Below are 21309 nucleotides of genomic sequence, written 5' to 3'. Positions count from 1 at the left end.
ACACATGGCTGGTCCTCTCCTCCAGCCCCTTGGCAGCCTGATGTCTGCTGGGGTCACAGCACAGAGACACAACCCCCTCCCCATCCCCAGCGTGGGGTCAGGGATGTGGGGGGGCACCCAGAGCAGGCAAGGACAGGCTCAGCACCCCCCCAGCCCCCTCCTCCCCGTGCCCACAGCCTGGTGTGTCTCTCTCCTCCCCATCTCCTGCCAGGAAAACAGCCTGGCTGCTTGGAAGCTGGCCAGGCTCTCCAGACAGCACATCCTCCCCCCCTCCCCGTGCCCCCCCCCCCTCTCCCAGGAAGGCTCTGGCTCAAGTCTGTGCAAACAACCCTCTGTGCTGCCTGTCCTGATGCAGACACACGGTGCTGGGGGGGCAAAGGGGGGGTCCTGCCTTGCCCTGGGGCTGCTGCAAGCTGTGCTTGGCCAAAGCATCCTGCCCCCAGCTCCCCATCCCCTCCTCGAGCAGAGTGTGAGGGGCTCAGCCTGTGAACATCAGGAGTGGCACTGGGGTGCAACAGGAGTGGTAACGGGGTGCCAGGGGCTGTTTCCTACCCACTGAGCTGGGGTAGATGTGTCTGGTCCCCTTCCCAAGCCCTGGTCCTTTCCACACCAGAGCATCCCCCTGGGAGGAGCATCGCTTCCTCCCTGCCAGCATCCCAGAGGGCTCCCGGGAATGAGGATGGAGAGGCGGATACTGGGCCCTGGGGCTGCCTCCGAGGTGACCTGGTGCTGGGTGGGACACCCACGGGTGGGGAATGGAGCTGGGAGGGCTGAGCATCACCCCGAGGGGCAGAGCAGAGGGGAGAGGGGGGGGTTCCCTCTGCGGGTGCCCAGGTCCCTGCCACCCCACCCTGGGCTCCCAGGGAGCTGCTGGGAGTCACCCACGCTGGAAGAGCAGGTTGGGAACACCGAAGGGATCTGAGATGGGGCTCGTGCCCCACCAAGCTGAGCTCTGGGCACCCCAAAACCCTCCACAGCAAACACCTGTCCCCCCCACCCCCCCCACCCCCCCAGGGAGCTGCCTCCGCGGGTGTGAGCGGCGCCGTGTGTGGGACCCGGCCCCGGGATGGGTTCAGCTCCATCCCCACAGCCCCCTACACCCCCCCCGGGTCCCCACAGACCCCCCCCCAGTCGTGTTTAGCTGCCGGACACCCGCAGAGCTGGTGCCTGGGCTCGGCCCCCCCGGGAGATGCTCCCCTCGCCCCCGCCGCTGCCTGCCCAGGGCTGCTGGGTGCTGGGGGGTGGGGGCTGCTCCAGCACAGCCCGGGGGGCTTGGGCACCCTCCCCGTGAAGGCTGCAGTCAGCAGGTACTTACCACCATCTAGTGGCCCTTCAGCCAAGTGCGGGAGGAGGAGGAGGAGGAGGAGGATGCGCTGGGTCGATCCTCTGGCTCTGGGGATGCTCTGGGGCTGGAGGTGAGGGACCAGTCCCCGCACCCAGCTCCGGCTCCGCACCCACCAGGAAGCCAAAAGTGGAGCGGAAAATGGTTTTATTGTGGGGTCCCCCCCCGCCCCCCAAATGTCCTAACGGCATCTCAGCGGGTACCGCGGGGCAGGGCAGAGCTCCGGGGCACTGTGGGTGGCTGGGTGCTGGGACGGGGGTCTCTTCGAGCAGGGGGGGTCCCGTGGCAGGGGGAGGCTGGAGGTGGGGATGCTCCTGCTGGTATCTCAGTATGGCCAGGGAGAGAAGGACCTGGATTTGGGGAGGGGGGGGGGAGATGTGGGAAGGGGAAACTGAGGCACAGGCTCACACAGAGGGGATAAGGAGGGTGGGAGATCTGAATTTGGAGTTATCCCTGCTGGCCCAGCCTCCAGCTCGGCTGCAGACCCCTTCTGCTTCCCCAGCCCTGCTCCGTGCCTCAGTTTCCCCATCTGCCTCCATAACGGGACTTGAAATCCAGGGAGGGACACTGAGCAGGGTGACACCATCCCTGAACCACCACAGAGGCGGTTCCCAGCCTCTCCTGCTCCCAGGAAATGGGCACCAGGAGCCAGAGCCAAGTGCTTGGCACCCTGGAGATGCTGGGACACGCCGGGAGTGGAGCTACCCCCCACCCCCCCACCCCCAGCACCCTCCTCCACACCCCATCCCGGGGGTCCCACCTCTCACCAGGGGTGTCCTGGTGTCCTCACCGCTCCTCCAGGTCGTAGGCAGGCAGCAGGTAGTCCTTTGGGACGATGCCCACGGTGCTGTTGAGCTCTCCCACCCACCAGCCGTACACGTTGTACTCCTGGGGAGACACAGCCGGGGGGGGGGGGGGGGTCGTGCTGGGAAAACACCCCACTCCCACCTCTCTCCCCCTCCCAAACCCTCCTGTGGGACCCAGCTCAGGGCTTGTTCCAGCGCTCAGCCTTTGAGTTCAGACCTTGAGATTTTGGGGGGGGGTGGTGTCCAAAAGACCCACCTGGAGCTCTGTGAAGCCCCTTCTGGGGGGCTTGTGCCTGGGTAACCCGTCCCCCTCCCCAAATTTCCACCTGATCTCCCCCCTGGACACGGGTATTGGAGGGGAGGACACCAGAGACCCTCCCCACACCACCCTGTGTGCCAGGGGAGCCGCCGGCCCCGGGACTTTGCCCTGGAAAAGGGGGTTTTGATGGTTCCTGTTTCAGGAGGAGATGTCAGAAGTGACACGCCCCATGTTGCATGTCCCATGTGAGCTCTGACCCCCCCACTTCACCTGCGTGGGGCATTTAAGGGGTCCCTGAGCTCCTCTGTGTTTCCTGGGCTCTGGGGAGGGGTTTGGGAGGGGGGTCAACCAGAGACACCCATTGCTCCCTCTGCAGATGGTGCTGGGAAAGGGTCCTGGGTGTCCCAGTGCTCCCTGGGGAACCCCAGCGCTGAGTCCAACCCCCCCAACCCCACGCTGAAGGAGCTGGGAGGGCTGAGGGGCACCACCCCCCTCCTCATCACCCAGAGTGAACCAAATCCTGCTGCAAACCCAGAAGGAAACCAAATAACTGTGTGTAACCCCCCAACCCCACACTGAAGGAGCTGGGAGGGCTGGGGGGCACCACCCCCCTCCTCATCACCCAGGGGGGACCAAATCCTGCTGCAAACCCAGAAGGAAACCAAATAACTGGGTGTAACCCCCCCCAACCCCACACTGAAGGAGCTGGGAGGGCTGGGGGGGTACCATCCCCCTCCTCATCACCCAGGGGGGACCAAATCCTGCTGCAAACCCAGAGAGAATCCAAATAATTGGGTGTAACCCCTCCCTAACCCCACACTGAAGGAGCTGGGAGGGCTGGGGGGTACCACTCCCCTCCTCATCACCCAGGGGGGACCAAATCCTGCTGCAAACCCAGAGAGAATCCAAATAATTGGGTGTAACCCCTCCCTAACCCCACACTGAAGGAGCTGGGAGGGCTGGGAGGTACCACCCCCCTCCTCATCACCCGGGGAGGGCCAAATCCTGCTGCAAACCCAGAAGGAAACCAAATAACTGGGTGTAACCCCCCCCCCCAACCCCACACTGAAGGAGCTGGGAGGGCTGGGGGGCACCACCCCCCTCACCTCCCCCTCCTCATCACCCGGGGGGGACCAAATCCTGCTGCAAACCCAGAGAGAATCCAAATAATTGGGTGTAACCCCCCTCAACCCCTCACTGAAGGAGCTGGGAGGGCTGGGAGGTACCACCCCCCTCCTCATCACCCGGGGGGGCCAAATCCTGCTGCAAACCCAGAAGGAAACCAAATAATTGGGTGTAACCCCCCCCCAACCCCTCACTGAAGGAGCTGGGAGGGCTGGGGGGGGTACCATCCCCCTCCTCATCACCCAGGGGGGACCAAATCCTGCTGCAAACCCAGAGAGAATCTGAATAATTGGGTGTAACCCCTCCCTAACCCCACACTGAAGGAGCTGGGAGGGCTGGGGGGCACCACCCCCCTCACCTCCCCCTCCTCATCACCCAGAGAGGACCAAATCCTGCTGCAAACCCAGAAGGAAACCAAATAACTGGGTGTAACCCCTCCCCAACCCCACACTGAAGGAGCTGGGAGGGCTGGGGGGCACCACCCCCCTCCTCATCACCCAGAGAGGACCAAATCCTGCTGCAAACCCAGAAGGAAACCAAATAATTGGGTGTAACCCCCCCCAACCCCTCACTGAAGGAGCTGGGAGGGCTGGGGGGTACCACCCCCCTCCTCATCACCCAGGGGGGACCAAATCCTGCTGCAAACCCAGAAGGAAACCAAATAACTGGGTGTATTCCCAGCCACCCATGGGCAGGGTGGGGGACCAGAGACGCATCCCCAGGGGGGGGGACATGACGGGGACCCTCCCCTAACCCCCACCCCATCCCTGCCGCAGCCTTGAGCACCGGGAGGTGTTGGAAAATCCTTCCCTGCCTTGATGAATTGCCGGGCAGGCTGTGATTGCTCCTAATCAAGGGGAGGGATATGCAAATGAGAGGCAGCCGGGAGCGCGCCGCTTACCCCAGCGCGCAGTGCCAGGAAGAATTAAAACAACATTAAACTCCCAGCAATAATGCTTTAAGTCCTCGTTTCCGAGTGCCAAATTGCACCGCTCTGGATCATACAGATGTTCGTTAATTATGCTAATTTTTATTAAACTATTAAAAACGAGGAGCTGCACTGGCACAGCCAGGCAGAGCCCGGTGCAGGGTGAACTCTGCTCCTTCGTCTGGAGGTGCTAATTTACAGCCTGCTAACGCGCTGATGCTGGAGACCAGGGTTTTGGGAAGAGGGAGGGGGTTTGAGGAGGAGGAGGAGGGAGCCTGAGGATGGGGTTTTTTTTTTTTTGCTGGAATCTACCTAATTACACGCTAATGGGGCCTCTGTGCTGGGTACCTGCCTGGATTGGGATTGGGGTGGGGGGGTTTTTAGGGGGAGTAATTTAGCTGAGACTTTACAGAAGGGACTGAAAACTCATTAATTGGGAGGATAATTGCTCCAGGGAGGTTGGTGGGCCCCAGTCTGGCAGCCAAAGGAGAGGGGAGAGGGATGCTCTGCCCCCTCGGTGGGTTGAAGTCCCATCTGGAGCTTGGCAGGGTGCTGGGGGCAGCACCCGTGGGTGCTGGTAGCTTGGGGGGGGGGGGGCAGCACCAAGCATCAACCAGGAGGTAGAGAGAAGCCAGAAACGCGCCAGGATGGAGCACACTGGGAATGCAGTGCCCTTTCCAGGCTGGCAGGGAACAGGGGGCCAGATTTGGGGGTCACCCCAACACCCCAGGGCCCATCCCCTTGCCCAGCCATCCTCCACACAGCAGCCCTGGCCCCGCTCCCCTCCCCAGGCCCCTCCAAGCCCTTCTCCACCTCCTGAGCTGCCTGGTGCTGGGGAACCCCCAGCTCGTTCCCCCCTTTGCCTGCAGTTTGGGGGGGTACAGGCAGGGGGGTGCAGGGGGGTGTGAAGGGCTTTACGGGGCCCATCTCCACCGATGGGGGAGGGGGAGAAGCAGCACCCACAGCCTGGTTTCTCCCCACCTCCAGCATCACCCGGGGAGGCGATGAGCTTCTGGGGAGGGGGAAAGTGGGGTCCCCAGCTCCAGATCCCCCCCCCCCATCCCCATCCGAGGGGACACCCCACAGCCCAAGCCTGCAGTCACAGTGGTGATGACAGGACTGGGGCCATCGGTCCCCCACGCTGCCTCAGCCAGCCAGACACCTCCTGGGACCCTCAAATCGTCCCTGTTGACATCCCTCCTGCCCCTCTACCCAGGACCACGGGCTCTCTTCCCCCCCTGAGCCCCACAGGGGATGCTATTTACACCCCACCAGCGCTCCCAAACCCTCCTGTGCCACCACACTCCTCCTCCAGCCCTCGTAAACAACCCCGTGGGGCTTCGGGAAGGTCATTAATCACCTTCCCCCCCCCCAGCCCCCTTCACACAGAAGATCAATGACGCCGTGATGGATGCTGAAGGAAAAGCCAATCAGTCAGGGACTTATCGGTTTATGATTGCTCGGGCCCATTATTAGTGCTGGTGTGTCATACGTTATTGTTAGGGAAATGGAGGCATCTAATTCCTGGATGAGGTACGGCGGCCGCGCCAGGGGTCGGCTGACACCGGGGAGTTTTATACCAGGTCAGCCATACATCTATTTACCTTGAGAAGCAGCTCAGGGCTGCAGCAAGCTCTGAAATCCAGGGGCTACCTGTCCTTTGGAGAGGCATCCCAGGGCTGGTGGTGAGCATTCCACCCCCCCCCGGCACATCAGCCATGTGTTGAGGAGAAATGGGGGTGATGCCCCACTGTTCCTTTGGGATCCACCCCACCCATCACACTGCTCTGCCCCAGGGTGAGGAGATGCTTCCCCACTCATGTCCAAGGATCCCATTCCCAGCTGCTGCTGGGGGCTGGGAGGGTGTGGATGGGGCTGGGAGGGCGTCACTCCTTCCCCTTGTCCCATCTGCAGCATCAGGGTCCTATCCGACTGGGATCTCCAAGTCCCAGCCCGGAGGGAAGAAGCTGAAGGGCTGAGCGATGGGGAGAGAGGAAGGGGAAGGTGATGAGGAAGGCCAAGCAGCTGGGGAGCACTGTGGGGGGAGGCCAGTTTTGGCACGAAGGACCACGAAGCTCCTCCTCAAGACGAGCTCCCAGCCCTTCCATGGGGACACCGGGCTGGTGCGGGAGGTCGTCCAGGATTTGGGGTGTTAGTCGTTCCCCATTGAAAACCAGTATAACCAGGTGGGCAAAGGCAGCCCTACACACCAAGGTACAGCACGACACACCAGCCAGGACCCACCAGGAGGGATGGACACCCCAAGGGGTGCGTGGTGATGGTGATGGGGTCACACACCCAACCGGTGCCCTACAACCCGCAACGGGCAGAAGGAGCATCTGGCTCCCTAGCGGGTCCAAACCGGGAGGGACACGAGCCCCAGCAGCATCCTCCAGCGGGATGAGGAGCCGGCGTGAAGCCGCCGCATGAATATTGATGGCGGGGAGCGCGGGCGGCTGCCGGCGCGTCCCGAGCGCGGTACCAACCCCCGGGCCCCGCGGCTGGAAAACGATGTGACGGAAACGTTTAATCTGCTCAGCCCATCTGTGCCGCGTATTTCTCCAGCTCTCCCTGAGAGAGGCGCCTCCGAAGCTTCCACATTGCCTTTAATATTCTCCTAAATCACCTCCCCACCGCACTTCAAGGGCCATTGCTACAATATCACCGGTTCATCCAGAGTGCACGGGAGGAAAGGGGCGGGGGGGGGGGTTGGAAGGGGTAGGGGGGATGTGTGTGTGGGGGGGTGTGAAGGGAGGGAGAGGGATGGCTGGGGAAGGGGTGTTGGATGGGATATTTTTAATTTTAAAACCTTTCCCAGGGATGGTGGGATGGTGTTTCTGTGCCCCTCGGACAGGAGGGAGAGAGGATGGAGATGGGGAGGGGGGACGGAGTGGGGGGGAAGAAAGAAGCAGGGAGGGGGGGATCGGAGGGGAGTTATTGTGCTGTTGCTGGGAGGCGATCAGCGAGGCTGTTTAGAAGCAAACAGGCTGGAATGGAGCAAAACATCATCGCCAAAGAATCGCTCTTATCAACCTCCTTCCCCCGGCCACTCGCAGCCCCGCGCGGCTGCGGCTGGTCCCCTCCCCACAGGACCCCCACCCCGCTCCCAGCTTCACAGACAGAACGGGGGGGACACCTCAAAGCAACTGCAGCCTGGGGTAGGGGGGTGGTTTGGCCCAGCTCTCCCAGATCCCCCAGCTCAGGTGGATCCACACTCCCTGCCTCAGTTTCCCCATCGCACCGAGACCGATAAGAACACGTACGAGAAAGATGGAGGGAGACTCTTTGGGGGGGGGGGGCTGTTGCGACAGGAGAAGGGGGGATGGTTTGAAACCAGAGGGGGGTCTGTGCAGAGTAGCCATACTATGGTTATTTGCATTTTAGGATGGGGGCAGCGAGGTGCTGCCCGGAGAGGGGCAGAGGCCCCGTCCCTGGAAACAGCCAAGGTCAAGTTGGCCGGGGCTTTTGGCAGCCCCATCGCACTGCAGATGTCCCTGCCCGTGGCCTCGAAGGGGCCCTCCCCACCCAAACCATCCTGGGGTCCCATCTCCATTGGGATGCCCTCCCCACCCAAACCATCCTGGGGTCCCATCTCCATTGGGATGCCCTCCCCAACACTTCCTTCCTGGGGCTGCCACCCCCAAATCACCCCACCTGAGGGGTCTGCGTGGGGTGCAGGATCTGGGGGTGATGGAGGGGTGTGGGGGTGATGGAGGGGTGTGAGGGTGGATGGTGCCCAGGGGTTGTGCAGGGTCCAAGGGTGTGTGGAGTGCAGGGTGCATGGGGTGTGGGGGTGCAGAGTGTCCGGGGGGGGGCTCCACGGTGTGTGGGGAGGGGGGGTTACAGGATCTGCACGGGGTCTGGGGGGGGCTACATGGTGTCTAGGGGGGGCTACACGATGTCGGGGGAGGGGGAGGTGTGTGTTACAGGGGCTGCACGGGGTCTGGGGTGGGGGGTGTGTGTGTTACAGGGTCTGCACGGGGTCTGGGGTGGGGGGGGGTGTGTTACAGGGTCTGCACGGGGTCTGGGGTGGGGGGTGTGTGTTACAGGGTCTGCACGGGGTCTGGGGTGGGGGGGGTGTGTTACAGGGTCTGCACGGGGTCTGGGGTGGGGGGGGGGTGTGTGTTACAGGGTCTGCACGGGGTCTGGGGTGGGGGGGGTGTGTTACAAGGTCTGCACGGGGTCTGGGGTGGGGGGGGTGTGTGTGTTACAGGGTCTGCACGGGGTCTGGGGTGGGGGGGTGTGTGTGTTACAGGGTCTGCACGGGGTCTGGGGTGGGGGGTGTGTGTGTTACAGGGGCTGCACGGGGTCTGGGGTGGGGGGGGGGGTGTGTTACAGGGTCTTCACGCTGTCCAGGGGGGGTGTGTGTGTGTGTGCGCAGGGGGCGCGGCGGGGCGGGCCGGCGGTGCATCCCCCGGCGTTGCCATGGCAGCCGCTCCCGGCTTCGTTTCCTGCATCCCCGGGGGCCGGCGCAGCCGGATCCACCTGCTCCTTCCCCGACCCTCCGCGGGGTCATAGTCAGGTCGGCAGAATAAATGAACGTGAGCACTAATGATGTGTTTGCTGGCTGTTTATGCTCTCTGTGTGTCAGGGGCACTCACATTTAGAGAGCTCATTATGGCTGCAATTAGACTGCACCATTGCTAGATATTTAACTCCTTTTTCTTTTAAATTAGCATTTTAATAACGTGCTTTGAGCAGGGGGAAACAAAATGACCATTTTTCACGGACAAACTTCCCCGAGCTGGAGGTGCAACTTTAATGGCAAAGTTGCAAGGGAGGTAAAACCAGCTCAGACCCCTTCCCTTCCCTCCCCCCCCCCACCCCTGCCCTCCCCCCCCCCTCCTCCTCCCCACCGCCAGGAAAGGGGGAGGGGGGAAGCCAGGAGAGAGTTTTATTTGCTTTATCGCACACTCCATTTCCTAAATTTGCTCTGCAGCCAATTATTTTCGCCTTTAAAGTCCCGAAGTGATGAGAATCAGCAGCCATCTGAGCTCAGCTCTGCCCGTGACCCGCCGAGAGGGCTGGGAATCCATCGTGTACGCGTGTGCACACGCGTGTGCAAGGAGTCCTCCCCCCCCCCCCCGACCCCGTGGAGCTGCGGGAGGGGAGCGTGGGAGGGGTGTGGATGGGGATTATGAAGAGATCTTTCCAGAGGAACCCCCCCAACCCCAGGGCTGCTTCCCTGCAAAGGTGGGGGGGATTATTTCCCCTCTGGTCAGAACTCCTCGGCTGGGCTTGTGGGACCAGGGGAGGAAGAGGAGGAGGAGGAAGGATGGAGGGGGCATGGTAGGGGCAAAGGGCTCGGTGACTTTCCCAGGAGCTTGGAAAACCGTCCGTTCCCTTCACACCCCCACTGCAGAGGGAGAAGCCCAAGCCCAGCACCACACGGCGGCTTCGCTCCCCTGTTGGGACTGGCGGTCACTGTGCTGACCCCAAACCACCCACCTGACCCCAAACCACCCACCTGACCCCAAACCACCCACCTGTACCCCCAGGATCGCCGCGAGGGACCCCCAGGGGGTGGGTGCACCCACTGCTGCAGGGCTGGGAGAGGGACCTGAGCAGGGACAGGGGGTCCATGAGACCCCCCTACTCTTCCCCAGCCCCCTAACAACTTCCAACCCCCAAACACCCCAGGCCAGGCCCAGAAGCCAGAGCAGGGATGGAATCACACCCAGGGTCTGGAATCAGCAGGGGACCACAGCAGGGAAGCGCAGGGGAGGAAGAGGAGGGAGAGAGAGGCGCAGCTTTCCAGCCAGAACGATGCTTTAAACCTTCCCTCTTCTGCACCTCACACGCCACCGTTCCACACACACACGAGCTGGGTAGCACAGGCTGTAATTTGGTGATAGCTACCCCAGGACATATCTAGATACACTTCTGTTATTTTAATTAAATACTGCATTATGGTTTGTGACAACTTCATCACTACGGCGCAAATGAATGCGGAATTAAAGTCTTACTTAGGCATTCCACTACTCCCCCCCCACCCCTCCTCTTAGCTCCCCCCTTCCCCTCCACCCCTCTGCCTTACAAAGCGAAAGGCTATAAAATCAAGATGTTTGTTCATTTACAGATGGAGCAGCTTGGAAAAGGGGGAGGGAAATTAAAAAAAAAAAACCCACCAAGGAAGAGAAGGCAAAGAGGATGGAGAAGTGAGAGGAAAACAACCGGCGCTGGAGAGCATCCTGGGCTGGGGGAAAGGATTGGGGCTGGGATGCTACGTGTTAATTGTGTGTGTGGTACCGTTGTCCTCTGAGCTGGGCTCCTCAGAACACCCCTTCCCCTCCCCCTTTTTCCCTCCTTTTCCTGTATTATCCATATTTATCATTTTTAAGCCTGGATTTGGGGCTGCGGATAGAGCGCTGGAAGTTGGACACCTTTGGGGATGGGGGTTGGTGGGAAGGGAGCTGAGTTATGCCCAATGGAAACTTGGGGTTGGGGTGGTTTGGTTTTTTTCCCCCCCCTTCCATGCCCAGGCCTGGGAGTTTCAATTCCATCCCTCTATTAACTCTCCTCTAATGAAACCAGAGCCTACGTGACATTTGGCGCTGTAACCGCGCTGAATGTTACCACATCAATTGGTTTAAATGTTACCCGCGCCTCATGAACCGGGAGATGGGTTTATAATTATCTCCCCCTCTCTCTCTAACGAACAAAGATCTCTAATGTCTGCTGGTATTTCACATTAGCAAAGGAAACAAGGATGCCAGCCTGAAGCAGAGGCGTTCAACAGGCTCGGCCAAACACAGACCCCAGCTTGGGAGGGTGGCAGAGGTGCCGCCCCCCATCTATTTGGCGTCGGGGTTTCACCCTCAGCTCTCCCCATTTTTCCCCCTATCACCGATTAACCACCCTCCCCCCAACCCAAAACCGACCCACATCCACCTCCCCACACACCTATAGAATATGTAGATCCAGAAAACAACAGCAACCCAGGAAAGTGATGGCTGGGGAGGGATGGGTTTAACACTGAGGCGCCGCTGAATATTCCCCATCACCACGACCCCCAAGTGAAATTTCCCACCCCCAGGTATGAAATAAGCCAGGAAACCATCAGGCATTTGTTCCTCTGGGAAGAAAAACCTTTTTGGTTGTTCTTCTTGGGATGTTTTTTTGCATCTGTGGTTTGGTTTAAGGTCTTTTTTTTTTGGCCACCCATTTGAAACAGGGTATCACAGCAAATATCAACCCCCCCCCCCACCTCCCCACCACCTCCCTGGCAGATTAGCAAGGGGCTCATTACTAAATCTCTGTCTCATAAAGGCAGAGTTGACTCTGGAGGAGCTGCTGGTTGTAACGCCGGCTTTGGAAAATGGAAGGATTGTCACACTTAAAGACACAAATTTCCCCTGTAATATATTCGAATGGAAACCTCTGAATCCAATACTACATGGGCATATCTAATAAATTCACAATATTTCAGCCTCAACAGCCTACAACGGTTAGTTTTAAAGATTTATGTGGTAAAAAATTACTCGGTGATGAATATAGTTTATTCTGTGCAGTATTGGAGGGTATAAGGAATTAAACTACTGTCTTTAACAGTGAATTTATTATTACCTCTGTCAAAGCCCGAGTCTTTAGCAGCGTTTATTATAAATTTCAGGGGAAAATAAATGGTCAGAGGACGCCTCAAGCCTTAAAACCCCTGCAGCACAACCACGTGCCAACCCAGAAGTTCATGGGATGGGGAGGGGGATGTCTCAGCAGCCCCCCTGACACCGCCCGGGGTGGCATTGGGGTACCACAGCTGCATCCTCCTATCCCCAGCTGCATCCTCGTATCCCCCGTGGGGACTGAGCAGGGTCAGCCAGCACGGAGGGCAGGACGGGATGGTGTTCAACATGGGCTGAAAGAGTCGGGATGAAGGGGAAATTTGGGAAGGGGGAGTGAGGGTGGAACCCCCACGGATGCGGCGTGGGGGACGAGCGAGCGTCGGGCATCGTGGGCGCTGCGTCCCCGGCGCTCGGCCACCCTTTTGTCCTCGCCTGCGATGGGTGTCCCCTCATTTATAAAAATTACCTGGGAGGAATGAGGCTGCCAGGGGCTTGTTCTGGACGATTGGTTCCCGCTGGGGGGGCGAGGGGGGGCCGGCGGGGGAAGGATGGTCCTCGCTTGAATTTGACCGGTGGGTGACCGTTGCCTTCCAGCTGACCCCGCCGTCCCATCCCCATCCCTCCCAACTCGGGAGCCTCCCAGAGGGGTTATTAATGGGAACCGAACGCCGACGAGCCCCGGGGGCCCATCTCCACAGCCCACCCCACTAAAGACCCCGTGGGGCTGAGCCCACCGCCTCAGGGACCCAGCTGCGTGCTGAGCCCCGACAGCGCTCATTACACGTTGGCTCCATCACCCACGATGTTCAGGGGGGAGGCGGGGGGAGAGAGGTGCAGCAGGGGGGGAGCCGTGACCACCCTCCGTGGCCTCTCCCCACGAGCGAGATGGCCCCAAATCCAGCCAAAAATGCCACTAGATGTCACCACACGCCTTTCACTCAGGGTCTGGGGTATGGGAATATGGTCCCCCCCCCTTCCCCTAACTCTCCCCCCCCCCGCTTTCATTGAAAGCAATTGAGAGAATTAACTTATCCGGTTTTATGGCCTGCTTGTCACATCCAACTAAGCCCACTTAAAATAGGAAGTCTCACTGCATTCAAATAATTATCATAACGTACAAATCACTCAGCCGGGGGACAAGGGACCGGTGCTGGGGAAAGGGATGATGCCAGGGTTTTCCTGGGATTGCTGCTTCCCCCTCCCCAAATTCACGCTCCCCTCCATGTGTCAGCTCGGCTGGGCTGCACTGAGTGAGGTACTGGTGTTTGGGGGGGGGTCCCTGCAAAGTGGGGTGATGAGGCTGGGGTATGGGCCAGCTCTGGCTGTGATCCCCTCCCAGCCCCGTTATCCCTGTAGCACCGGGGGCTGATGAAGCGCTGGTGTCACTGGGGTGCAACAAAGAGCATCCTGCCCGGGTGTGGGGGAACAAGCAAAGCCCCTGACAGTGGCATTCCCTGGACCCCCACCCAAAGCCTTCCAGGAGAGGGGGTCAGGGCCATGAGGACCTCTCCCACGAGGGATGCTGCCTTTACCCCCAGCAGCACCCACGCATCCCCTCCACCGCATCACCCCCTCTCTCCCCATATCCGCATCCCAGGGTGGGGGGGCTGATGAATCCCCTCTCCAACTGACGTCCACTAAACCCCCAAATCACTTTTCCCCACTGTTGATGCTGGGAATGTCAGACAGGACCCGAGCAGCAGCCGGCGTGCGTTTCAAGCACACCAGATGGATTTTTATATTAGCCACTATTTCATGTGCAGCCGGAGCGGCCGCGCTGAGCAGCAGCCCCGGCGCTGCCGACTTCGCTTCTGCGAGATTAATTCTGCGAAATTAATTGGGACAAGATTGAAAAGGAAATTAAAATGCAGCTGAGTGAACAGGCTTTTCAAACACCTTTCTCTCCTGCCCCCCTTCTTCCCCCCCCCCCTCCTCCTCGCCCCCCCCTCCTCTTTCCTCTGCTTCCCTTCCCTGTCTCCATCCTTTCTCTCTCTCTTTCTCTCTCTCTCTTCCCCCTCCCCATCCCTTCCCCAGCCATCCCCGGGCCCGGCGTTGCCGTCGCTCCGCGGCGGCCGCGAGCATCCGTCGCGCAGAGTAATTTACAGGGGGAAAGCTCTCAGGACCGATCGGTTACGTGTGAGGAAGCCAGCACAAGAGTGGCAATCTGGAGCCACTGAAGAGAGAGAAAACCCTGCCGTGACTCCAAGCTGTGTCCCCAAGCTGCTACGGGGTGGGAGTGGGGTGTGTGGGGGGAAGACCTGACCCGCTCGGCCGTTGGTGGGATGGATTGAGGCCCTGTGGGCATGGGGAGCTGTGGGTATCACCCCCAGGGATGGCTGTGGGCTGCCCCTGGTGTGATGGATAAGAGGTGATGCGCTGGGGCTGTGGGTTCACTGTTCAGCTCTGTCCCAAGGGGGCGGCAAGTTGCTAAACGCCACCGGGAAGTGCTTGGAGATCCACAGATGGGGAATATTCTCAGCCTTCCCTAAAGGGATGGACGAAGCCCCGGCTCAAAGCTGCTCCGTGCTGCTGCTGCTGCCGCTGCCAGGGATGCAGCTGCCTCTGCGGGGATGCTCAGAACCCGGCTTCAAAGACGCCAGCTCCAAGTCCCCAGCGGGATGCGCGGCGACCCGCGCCGGCTGCAAACCTCCGCGGAGGGGGATGAGCAGCCGGCTGCTTCTACCCCTCCCACAGCACCAACACTGCCCAGGGGCCGGTCCCGGGGGCTCTGGTGGGTGGCCAAAACCTCCAAGGAGAGGCCTGACACTGAGGCCATGGCTCTCCTGCCCATCACCGTGGCATTTGATCAACACATCCATCCCAGGGACATCCTGGTTACCACCAGGATGCAAAACTGAACCTGGTTCTTTTTTTTTTCCTGCTATAAATCCTGGCCTTGATCCTCACAAGCCTGAGCCTTGGAGATGCCCGGCTCTCCACAGCTCCCTACCCACCAGAGCAAAGCCACCGCTGCGCACGCTGCCCTTCCCCCATCAAGTCCACTTGACCTTCCCAGGCTGGGGACCCACCAAGGGGCACAACCCCCAAGTTCATCGCTGTTTCCGTGCCAGGTCAGGGTACAAAGCACATTGCAAAACACCCCGCGACCCCCCTTCCCTCCCCCTCTCAGGTTCATCACTGTCCTTGGGGTGCCAAATGTGTTGTAAAACAAAGCACAGAACCCCCCTCCCCCCAAGTTCATCGCCATTCCCATGCCGTATTGATGTGCAAAGCGTGGTGCAAAGCCCCCCCACCAAAATACACCCCCTCCCCTTCCAAAATCATCAGCTGGATCATTGCAAAACATCACCCATAAAACCCAACCAGCCCAGCTCATCGCTGCCAGCCGGGGCTACCCTGATCCGACCGGGACCGGCTGGGAGCCAGGACAGAGCCCTGCGGGGACGAGGGGGCCAGGTGAGGGGGTCACAGACACCGGTAGCATTTTCTCTTGCCCCCCCCCTGCCCCCCCCAGCCCCATTAATGTGAAGGCTTAATGTATTCACCTCGGCGCTTGCCGAAGGGAGCCCTGGTCACACCCGGCTGAGCAACTCAATTACCCCTGTAATACCCGAGCAGCGGCACGTACAGGCTCCATTACCATGACCAACAAAAAAATATCAAATAAGAAAGAAAATAATCTTGCTTTGGGGCATTTGAAATGCCGTGTGGGAAGGCAGGGGGTGCGGGCAGGAGTGGCACTGGTAGGGCAGCCACAGAGGGGGAAGGGGCTCCCGGCATCCCGCTCCCTCCCTCCGTTAAATCACTAATTTAACTCAGCTTTGGACCTTGATCTTTACTGATTCCATCACCGCTTGACCTTGCAGTTGAGTCCCAGCCCCAGAAGGGTGAACGTGGGGCTGCCATGGATGTGCTTACCTTGCTCAGGATGTAGATGAGGTCTCCACGGTGGAAGGAGAGCTCGTCGGGGTGCTCGCTGCTGCAGTCCCACACGCCCTGGTAGTAGTTGGCGTAGTCTCGCTGGAAACCTCCTGGGGGGATGGGAAGGAGGGATTATTTGGGGGATTTTTGGAGTCAGTGGGGTGGGAATGAGAGGAGAGGGGCTGGGATTTGTTGGGGAAGGGGGAGAAATGTTGGTGTCATTGAGTTGGCAGTTCAGCTAAAAGGCCAAAGAGGCACTGAAGGTAAAGGAGCCGGTCAGTAAACGAGCAGAACATCCATCAGTAAGTACAGGCAGACACATCCATGGGGCCCTGGGCAGCCTTGTGTAGCTCCAGGCCTGCAGGTTGGTGTCCCTGCCTGTGGCAGGGGGCTGGAGCTCTGTGATTCTTGGGGTCCCTCCCAACCCAGCCCATTCCATGATGATTCTACGACACAATCAATAAAAGTTTCCAAACTTTTGGAACCCCCCCAAATTAAACCTGTTTGCCACAAACTCCATGGGGAACCAAAGATTCCTTCCCTCTCTCCCAAGTCCCCCATCTCCTTCTCAGGCTCAGACCAAGCTGTCCCCAAGGTGGGCATCCTTACCCTGGTCAAGAGGGGACACACAGCAGCATCCCTGTCATGGTGACAGCCACACCAGAGGCCCTGGAAGAGGCACCCCAGGGATGTTTGTATGCTGCTGGGGAAGGTGGTAGCCAGGTTTATTTATTAATTAAAGAAGCCAATCAAAGGATTGCAGCTGATGGAGCTGGCAAAGCAAACAACAGCACTGACTGCTTGACTAGGAGCATCTGGAGCAGGAACAGGGATGGGAGGAGAGCAGGGAGTGAATGTCTGTTTTCACCTGCTCTTCCCAGGAGGTTAGAGAAGGTCCCAAACCTTCTATGGCATGACACAACCTGAGAGCTCGGGTCTTGATCTTCCCACTGAGCTGTGAGTTTGGGAGGGCAGAGATGGTGACCACAGGCAGGAAAGGTGATGGGAGCCAGCATGCTCTTTTTTACCCTGGGGAACCAGACCAGCCTGATGTCAAGGTCTTGCAGAGCCCCATGACTGGTAGAGTTGCTGCTGCAGTATGGGGAAGTGTCTTAGAATCATGGAATCACAGACTGTGTTGGGCTGGAAGGGACCTTCCTAGGCCATCTAGTCCCACTCCCTGCCATGACAGGGACATCTTCACTAGAGCAGGTTGCTCAGAGCCCCATCAAGCCTGACCTTGAATGTCTCCAGGGATGGGGCCTCTACCACCTCTCTGGGCAACCTGGGCCAGTGATCCACCACCCTCATATTGCAGATTTTTTTTGCTAATATCCGACCCAAACCTCCCCTTTTCTAGTTTAAACCCATCACCCCTCATCCCATCACTCCATGTCCCCGGGAGCAGTTCTTCCCAGCTTCCTTACAGGCACCTTTCAGGGATTGGAAGGCTGCTCTGAGGTCCCCCTGGAGCCTTCTCCTGTCCCAGCACATCCAACAGACCCTTCACAGCATCCAAAAACCCCACCCCACCCCCTGCCATCAGAGCCCCAGTTCTCAAACACACAAGACAACTGTTAAAACCAGTTCATGGACACCGAAGGCTCCGCCAGCAGAGCACCAACACGGGGCTGAATCCAGATGTCACGACACGGACATCTCCATGATGTGACCCCCATGGATAATTAACACCACGTTTTGCAGGGGAGGGATTTGAGCTTGTGCTGCTCTTGTGCTGAACCAAGCCCAGAAAGCATAAATAGAGAATATGGAGCACATGTTGGAGGAAATGTTTCTAATATGGTATAAGGGACCGAGCGATAAGGGTGCATCTGGAGTGCTGTGCCCAGATTTGATCACCTAAATATGAAAAAGGACATTACAGAGATGGATAATGGCACGGCAGGGAGCAGCTGGAATGACTCAGGGACTTGGGGAACTTAAATAGAAAGGCTGGGAGGAGGAAAAAAAAAAAAGAAGTAGGTCTGCATCCTTTGGAAAGTATTAAAGGGGGAGCACACGGCGGCGAGGAGAAGATTGAGAAGGGAATAGAGGGAGTAGGAGCTGCTGAGTTATTTAAGCTGGTGCTCAGCGCTGGAGCCAGAGGTGGTGAACTGGAGGCAGAGGAACTATCAGGGGGTGTGGGCACCGAGCAGGCTATTTCCAGTGGCTCCTCTGGTAACTCCCACAGACACAGCCAGGAAGGGAGAACTTCCCACCACGGGGGGAACGGCCACCCACGGGGGACGGTGGGTGTCTGTGATGCTCTCAACCTTGTCTCTTGGCAGGACAAGGGGGATGGATTAAAGTTAAAGGAAGGAAGGTTTAAATTGGATATTAGGGGGAAGTTTTTTACAGGGAGAGTGGTGAGGGGCTGGAAGGGGCTGCCCAGAGAGGGGGTGGGTGCCCCATCCCTGGGGGTGTTCAAGGCCAGGTTGGCTGGGGCCCTGGGCACCCTTGTGTAGCTCCAGGCCTGGAGGTTGGTGTCCCTGCCTGTGGCAGGGGGTTGGAGCTCTGTGACCCTTGGGGTCCCTCCCAACCCAGCCCAGTCTGGGATTCTCTGACCTGCCAGCACCAAGGCTGGGTGGGATGCAGGTCACGCATAGCTGGTGGGATGTGGGATGCAGGGTGTGGACAGCCCCCACCCCAGCTCCATCCTGCACCTTTGCTTTCACATGGAAGAGGTTTTGTTTTTTAAAAAACCCACCCCAGCCCAACCCCAGGGCCCCATCCAGGCGCTTAACTCAGCGTCCAGGGCAGAGGCGTGAGGTTCAGCGCGGCTGATTTACACTGATGTAAGTGGGACGAGCGCTGCTCCCCTGCTTACAGGCCCTGGGGCCATTAAGAAAACCAGCCGAACGTGACAACCGCATCGTTCCCCTCCGCAGCCTGAGCAGCCCCGGGGTGGGGCTGTGGGAGAGGCACGATCCGCCCCCCAACCCCTTTGCTTCGGGCGTGTTGCTTCGGAAGCCTGTTGATGCTGAAACCTAATGACAACCCGGCTGCAGCTCAGGGGGTTTCACGCTAGGTGACACCTCCTGCCACGCCGAGCGCGGCGACCGTGGCAGCAGGAGGGCTGCCAGGCTGTGTTTTTATCTTCCAAGCAGAGGGGGTTTCGCTCTGTTCACGTTCAGTGGGTGAGCTCACGCTGCAGCAGCCGCCCCGAAGCTGGTCCAGAGCAGGAGGCGGGGGTTAAACAGCCTTGAGTGGAGCAAATGGGTGTCTTGGCAGGAGCAGCCTGAAGCTCTCAGCTGGATTCGCCGGGCTGCTCCAGCACCGTGGCATCCGAGCGGCTCTCAGAAATTAGAACCCATAGTTTCCCATTAGCCAAATGCTCATCTGGCGCTTTGGCCACGTGATGTAATTAAGAAACGGGCCCCTTCCCTCCCTCCCCGCAGCCCAGCCCTCTGCTCAAGGACTCCCAGCATCACTTTCTCACCCTTGGTCCAGTTGGACAGCAGCACGAATCACCGAGGCCGAAGGCACAAGGGTTGGGGCTCCCGGCGCTGCCAGAACCTTTCCCTCTTGAAACTCAGCCCAGCATTTCAGAGGCCAAGAGTCTGATCCATTATTTAGCGTAAACAACAGACGCAGGGCTTAAAGCAATCATGACACCGCTAATAACCAAGCCGGTTGTAGCGATTAACAACAATTACCACCGCCAGGCAGATGCTAATGAGCACGAGCAGGGTGTTTGAGTGGCTGGCAGGGCTGTGACAGGCGAGAGCCAAAGTCCTTGGGGGTGGCCTTGGGGTGCAGGTCTGTCATCACCTCTGGCACCAGCCTGCTGTCAAGCTGCGCTCTGCGCCCCGCTGACCCCCAGCTGGGGCTGGGAAAGCCCAGGGGCGAGCTGCCTTTCTGCCACCTGGTCCTTCTGGTGGTTCAACGTTGGGTTGTGGAAGGGAAAGGGAAAAGACGTCCCGTCTCCTTCAGCTTTCCTTACCCCGTGCTGAGGAGTCTCCACAGACAAGCGTGCAGCCCCCACACTAAGACCTTTATGAAGGTCTGGGTGTTGGTTTTCTCAGCTCTGGGTGCTGGTACCAGCTGGAGCTGCCACATGTTCCAGTCATTGTGCTGGGAGAGTGGGAAACAAGCTCCACAAAACCATGAGGAGCGGAGAAACGCTGACTTGGTCCCGTTCCTGCAAGCAGCTGGGACTCAACCCTCTCTGTGCTACCAAGATTTCGGTGGAAGCCGGCCTGAGGGTGTCCCTTCCTGCCCAGGGGGTTGAGGGAGCTTGTTGGATGTTGGATGAGGCTTTCCAGAAACACCAGGAAGTTTGGCAGGGGGGCTCTGGGACCACCAGGAGGGGTACAAAACTTGTGGTGGTCCTGCATTGAGGAGAGGACAAGCCACCCACCATCCCTGGTGTTCAATGCTGAGCCCCTCTGGTCTCCATCACCCTACAAGCAGGGTGTCACCAAGGTGAAACTGTCCCCTCCAAGCTCCAGAGAGGGAAGATGGCTCAGGAAGCTGTCCCCAGCTGGGCTTTGCCAGGAGGATGTGTTTTCCCATGTGGCAAGGAGCAAGCAGGGTGGCAGGAAGCCCCCGGCCGGTCCAGCCCTGGCTGCTCAGACACAAGCGCTGCTTTCCCGCGCCGGGGCGGAAGCGGCGATGGGAAGTGGAGCAGGTGGGACCAGGGAGGAAACAGACCTTCCGCTCCCATCCCACGGTGTGGGTCCCTAAGGAAAAAGCAGGGGTGGGGACCCTGGTGACCATGGCAGGCTGTCGGGCTGCCGGTTCTGGGCGGGCGGCGCTGGTTCCTGGGGTGGTGGTGTGTGTCCTTCCGGCTTCCCGTGATGAGATCTCTCCCTGTGGCAGCTTCCTCTGGGCCATGACTCGCTTCCTGCCCTCTCTCCGGGCTGTTTCTGCCCTGGCTTCTCTCCCCAGGCCCCTCAGGATGTGCCAGGAGGGCTGGCTCCCTCCCCATGGTCTGAGATGGGATGAGGGACAGGGATGGGCGTGCCTTCCATGGGAGATCCATCAGCACACGGATCTCATCAGGCAGGAGAGGGGATGGGTGGTGGGGCTCTTCAGTGGGGAGCTCACTAAGGCCACCCCCCCCCCCCCACTGTGAGGTGCCTGCCCAAAATGAAGAGGCATCGCCCACACCCAGAAGATGGGGAGAGTTCCCCAAGCTGGAGTTGTCTGAACTTCACCAGCTGCACAGTCTCCTCTGCCACCCATCAGTCTGCTCCTGGTGACCCCCCTCCCCATCCTCTGCACACCCCTCCATCACCACCTGCACCCCAGGATGCCCAAGGGCAGCTGGACTCAGACCCTCCCCTCAGCCCTCAACCACGACCTGAAGGGTTGGCCAAAGTAAGGTGTGTTCTTACCCCTCCTCTGACCGCTCCCAGCATCCATGCTCTCCTCCAGGAAGGGGGGCTCCAGCTCTTCATCTG

General features: G+C 59.4%; 1 protein-coding gene across 2 annotated transcripts in view; it reads right to left on the bottom strand.

Annotated features, from left to right (window-relative positions):
- Positions 1 to 1564: 1564 nt before the first annotated feature.
- Positions 1565 to 21309, bottom strand: part of SKAP1 (src kinase associated phosphoprotein 1) — a 29242-nt gene continuing 9497 nt past the window's right edge. The window contains exons 6-9 of one of the 2 annotated variants that reach the window (XM_084275343.1): positions 21244 to 21306; positions 15902 to 16014; positions 2110 to 2230; positions 1565 to 1692 (exon numbers count right to left, since the gene is read on the bottom strand). In XM_084275343.1, coding sequence (XP_084131469.1) covers positions 2129 to 2230; positions 15902 to 16014; positions 21244 to 21306 — 278 coding nt within the window. In that variant the 3' untranslated portion in view covers positions 1565 to 1692; positions 2110 to 2128. Of the gene's footprint in view, positions 1693 to 2102; positions 2231 to 15901; positions 16015 to 21243; positions 21307 to 21309 lie in introns of both variants that reach the window. The other variant, XM_084275344.1, reaches the window with a different exon arrangement.

This window comes from Gallinula chloropus (genome assembly GCF_964237585.1).
Source record: "Gallinula chloropus genome assembly, chromosome: 26".
Lineage (NCBI taxonomy): Eukaryota > Metazoa > Chordata > Aves > Gruiformes > Rallidae > Gallinula > Gallinula chloropus.
This window is presented reverse-complemented; position numbering and strand designations above follow the sequence as displayed.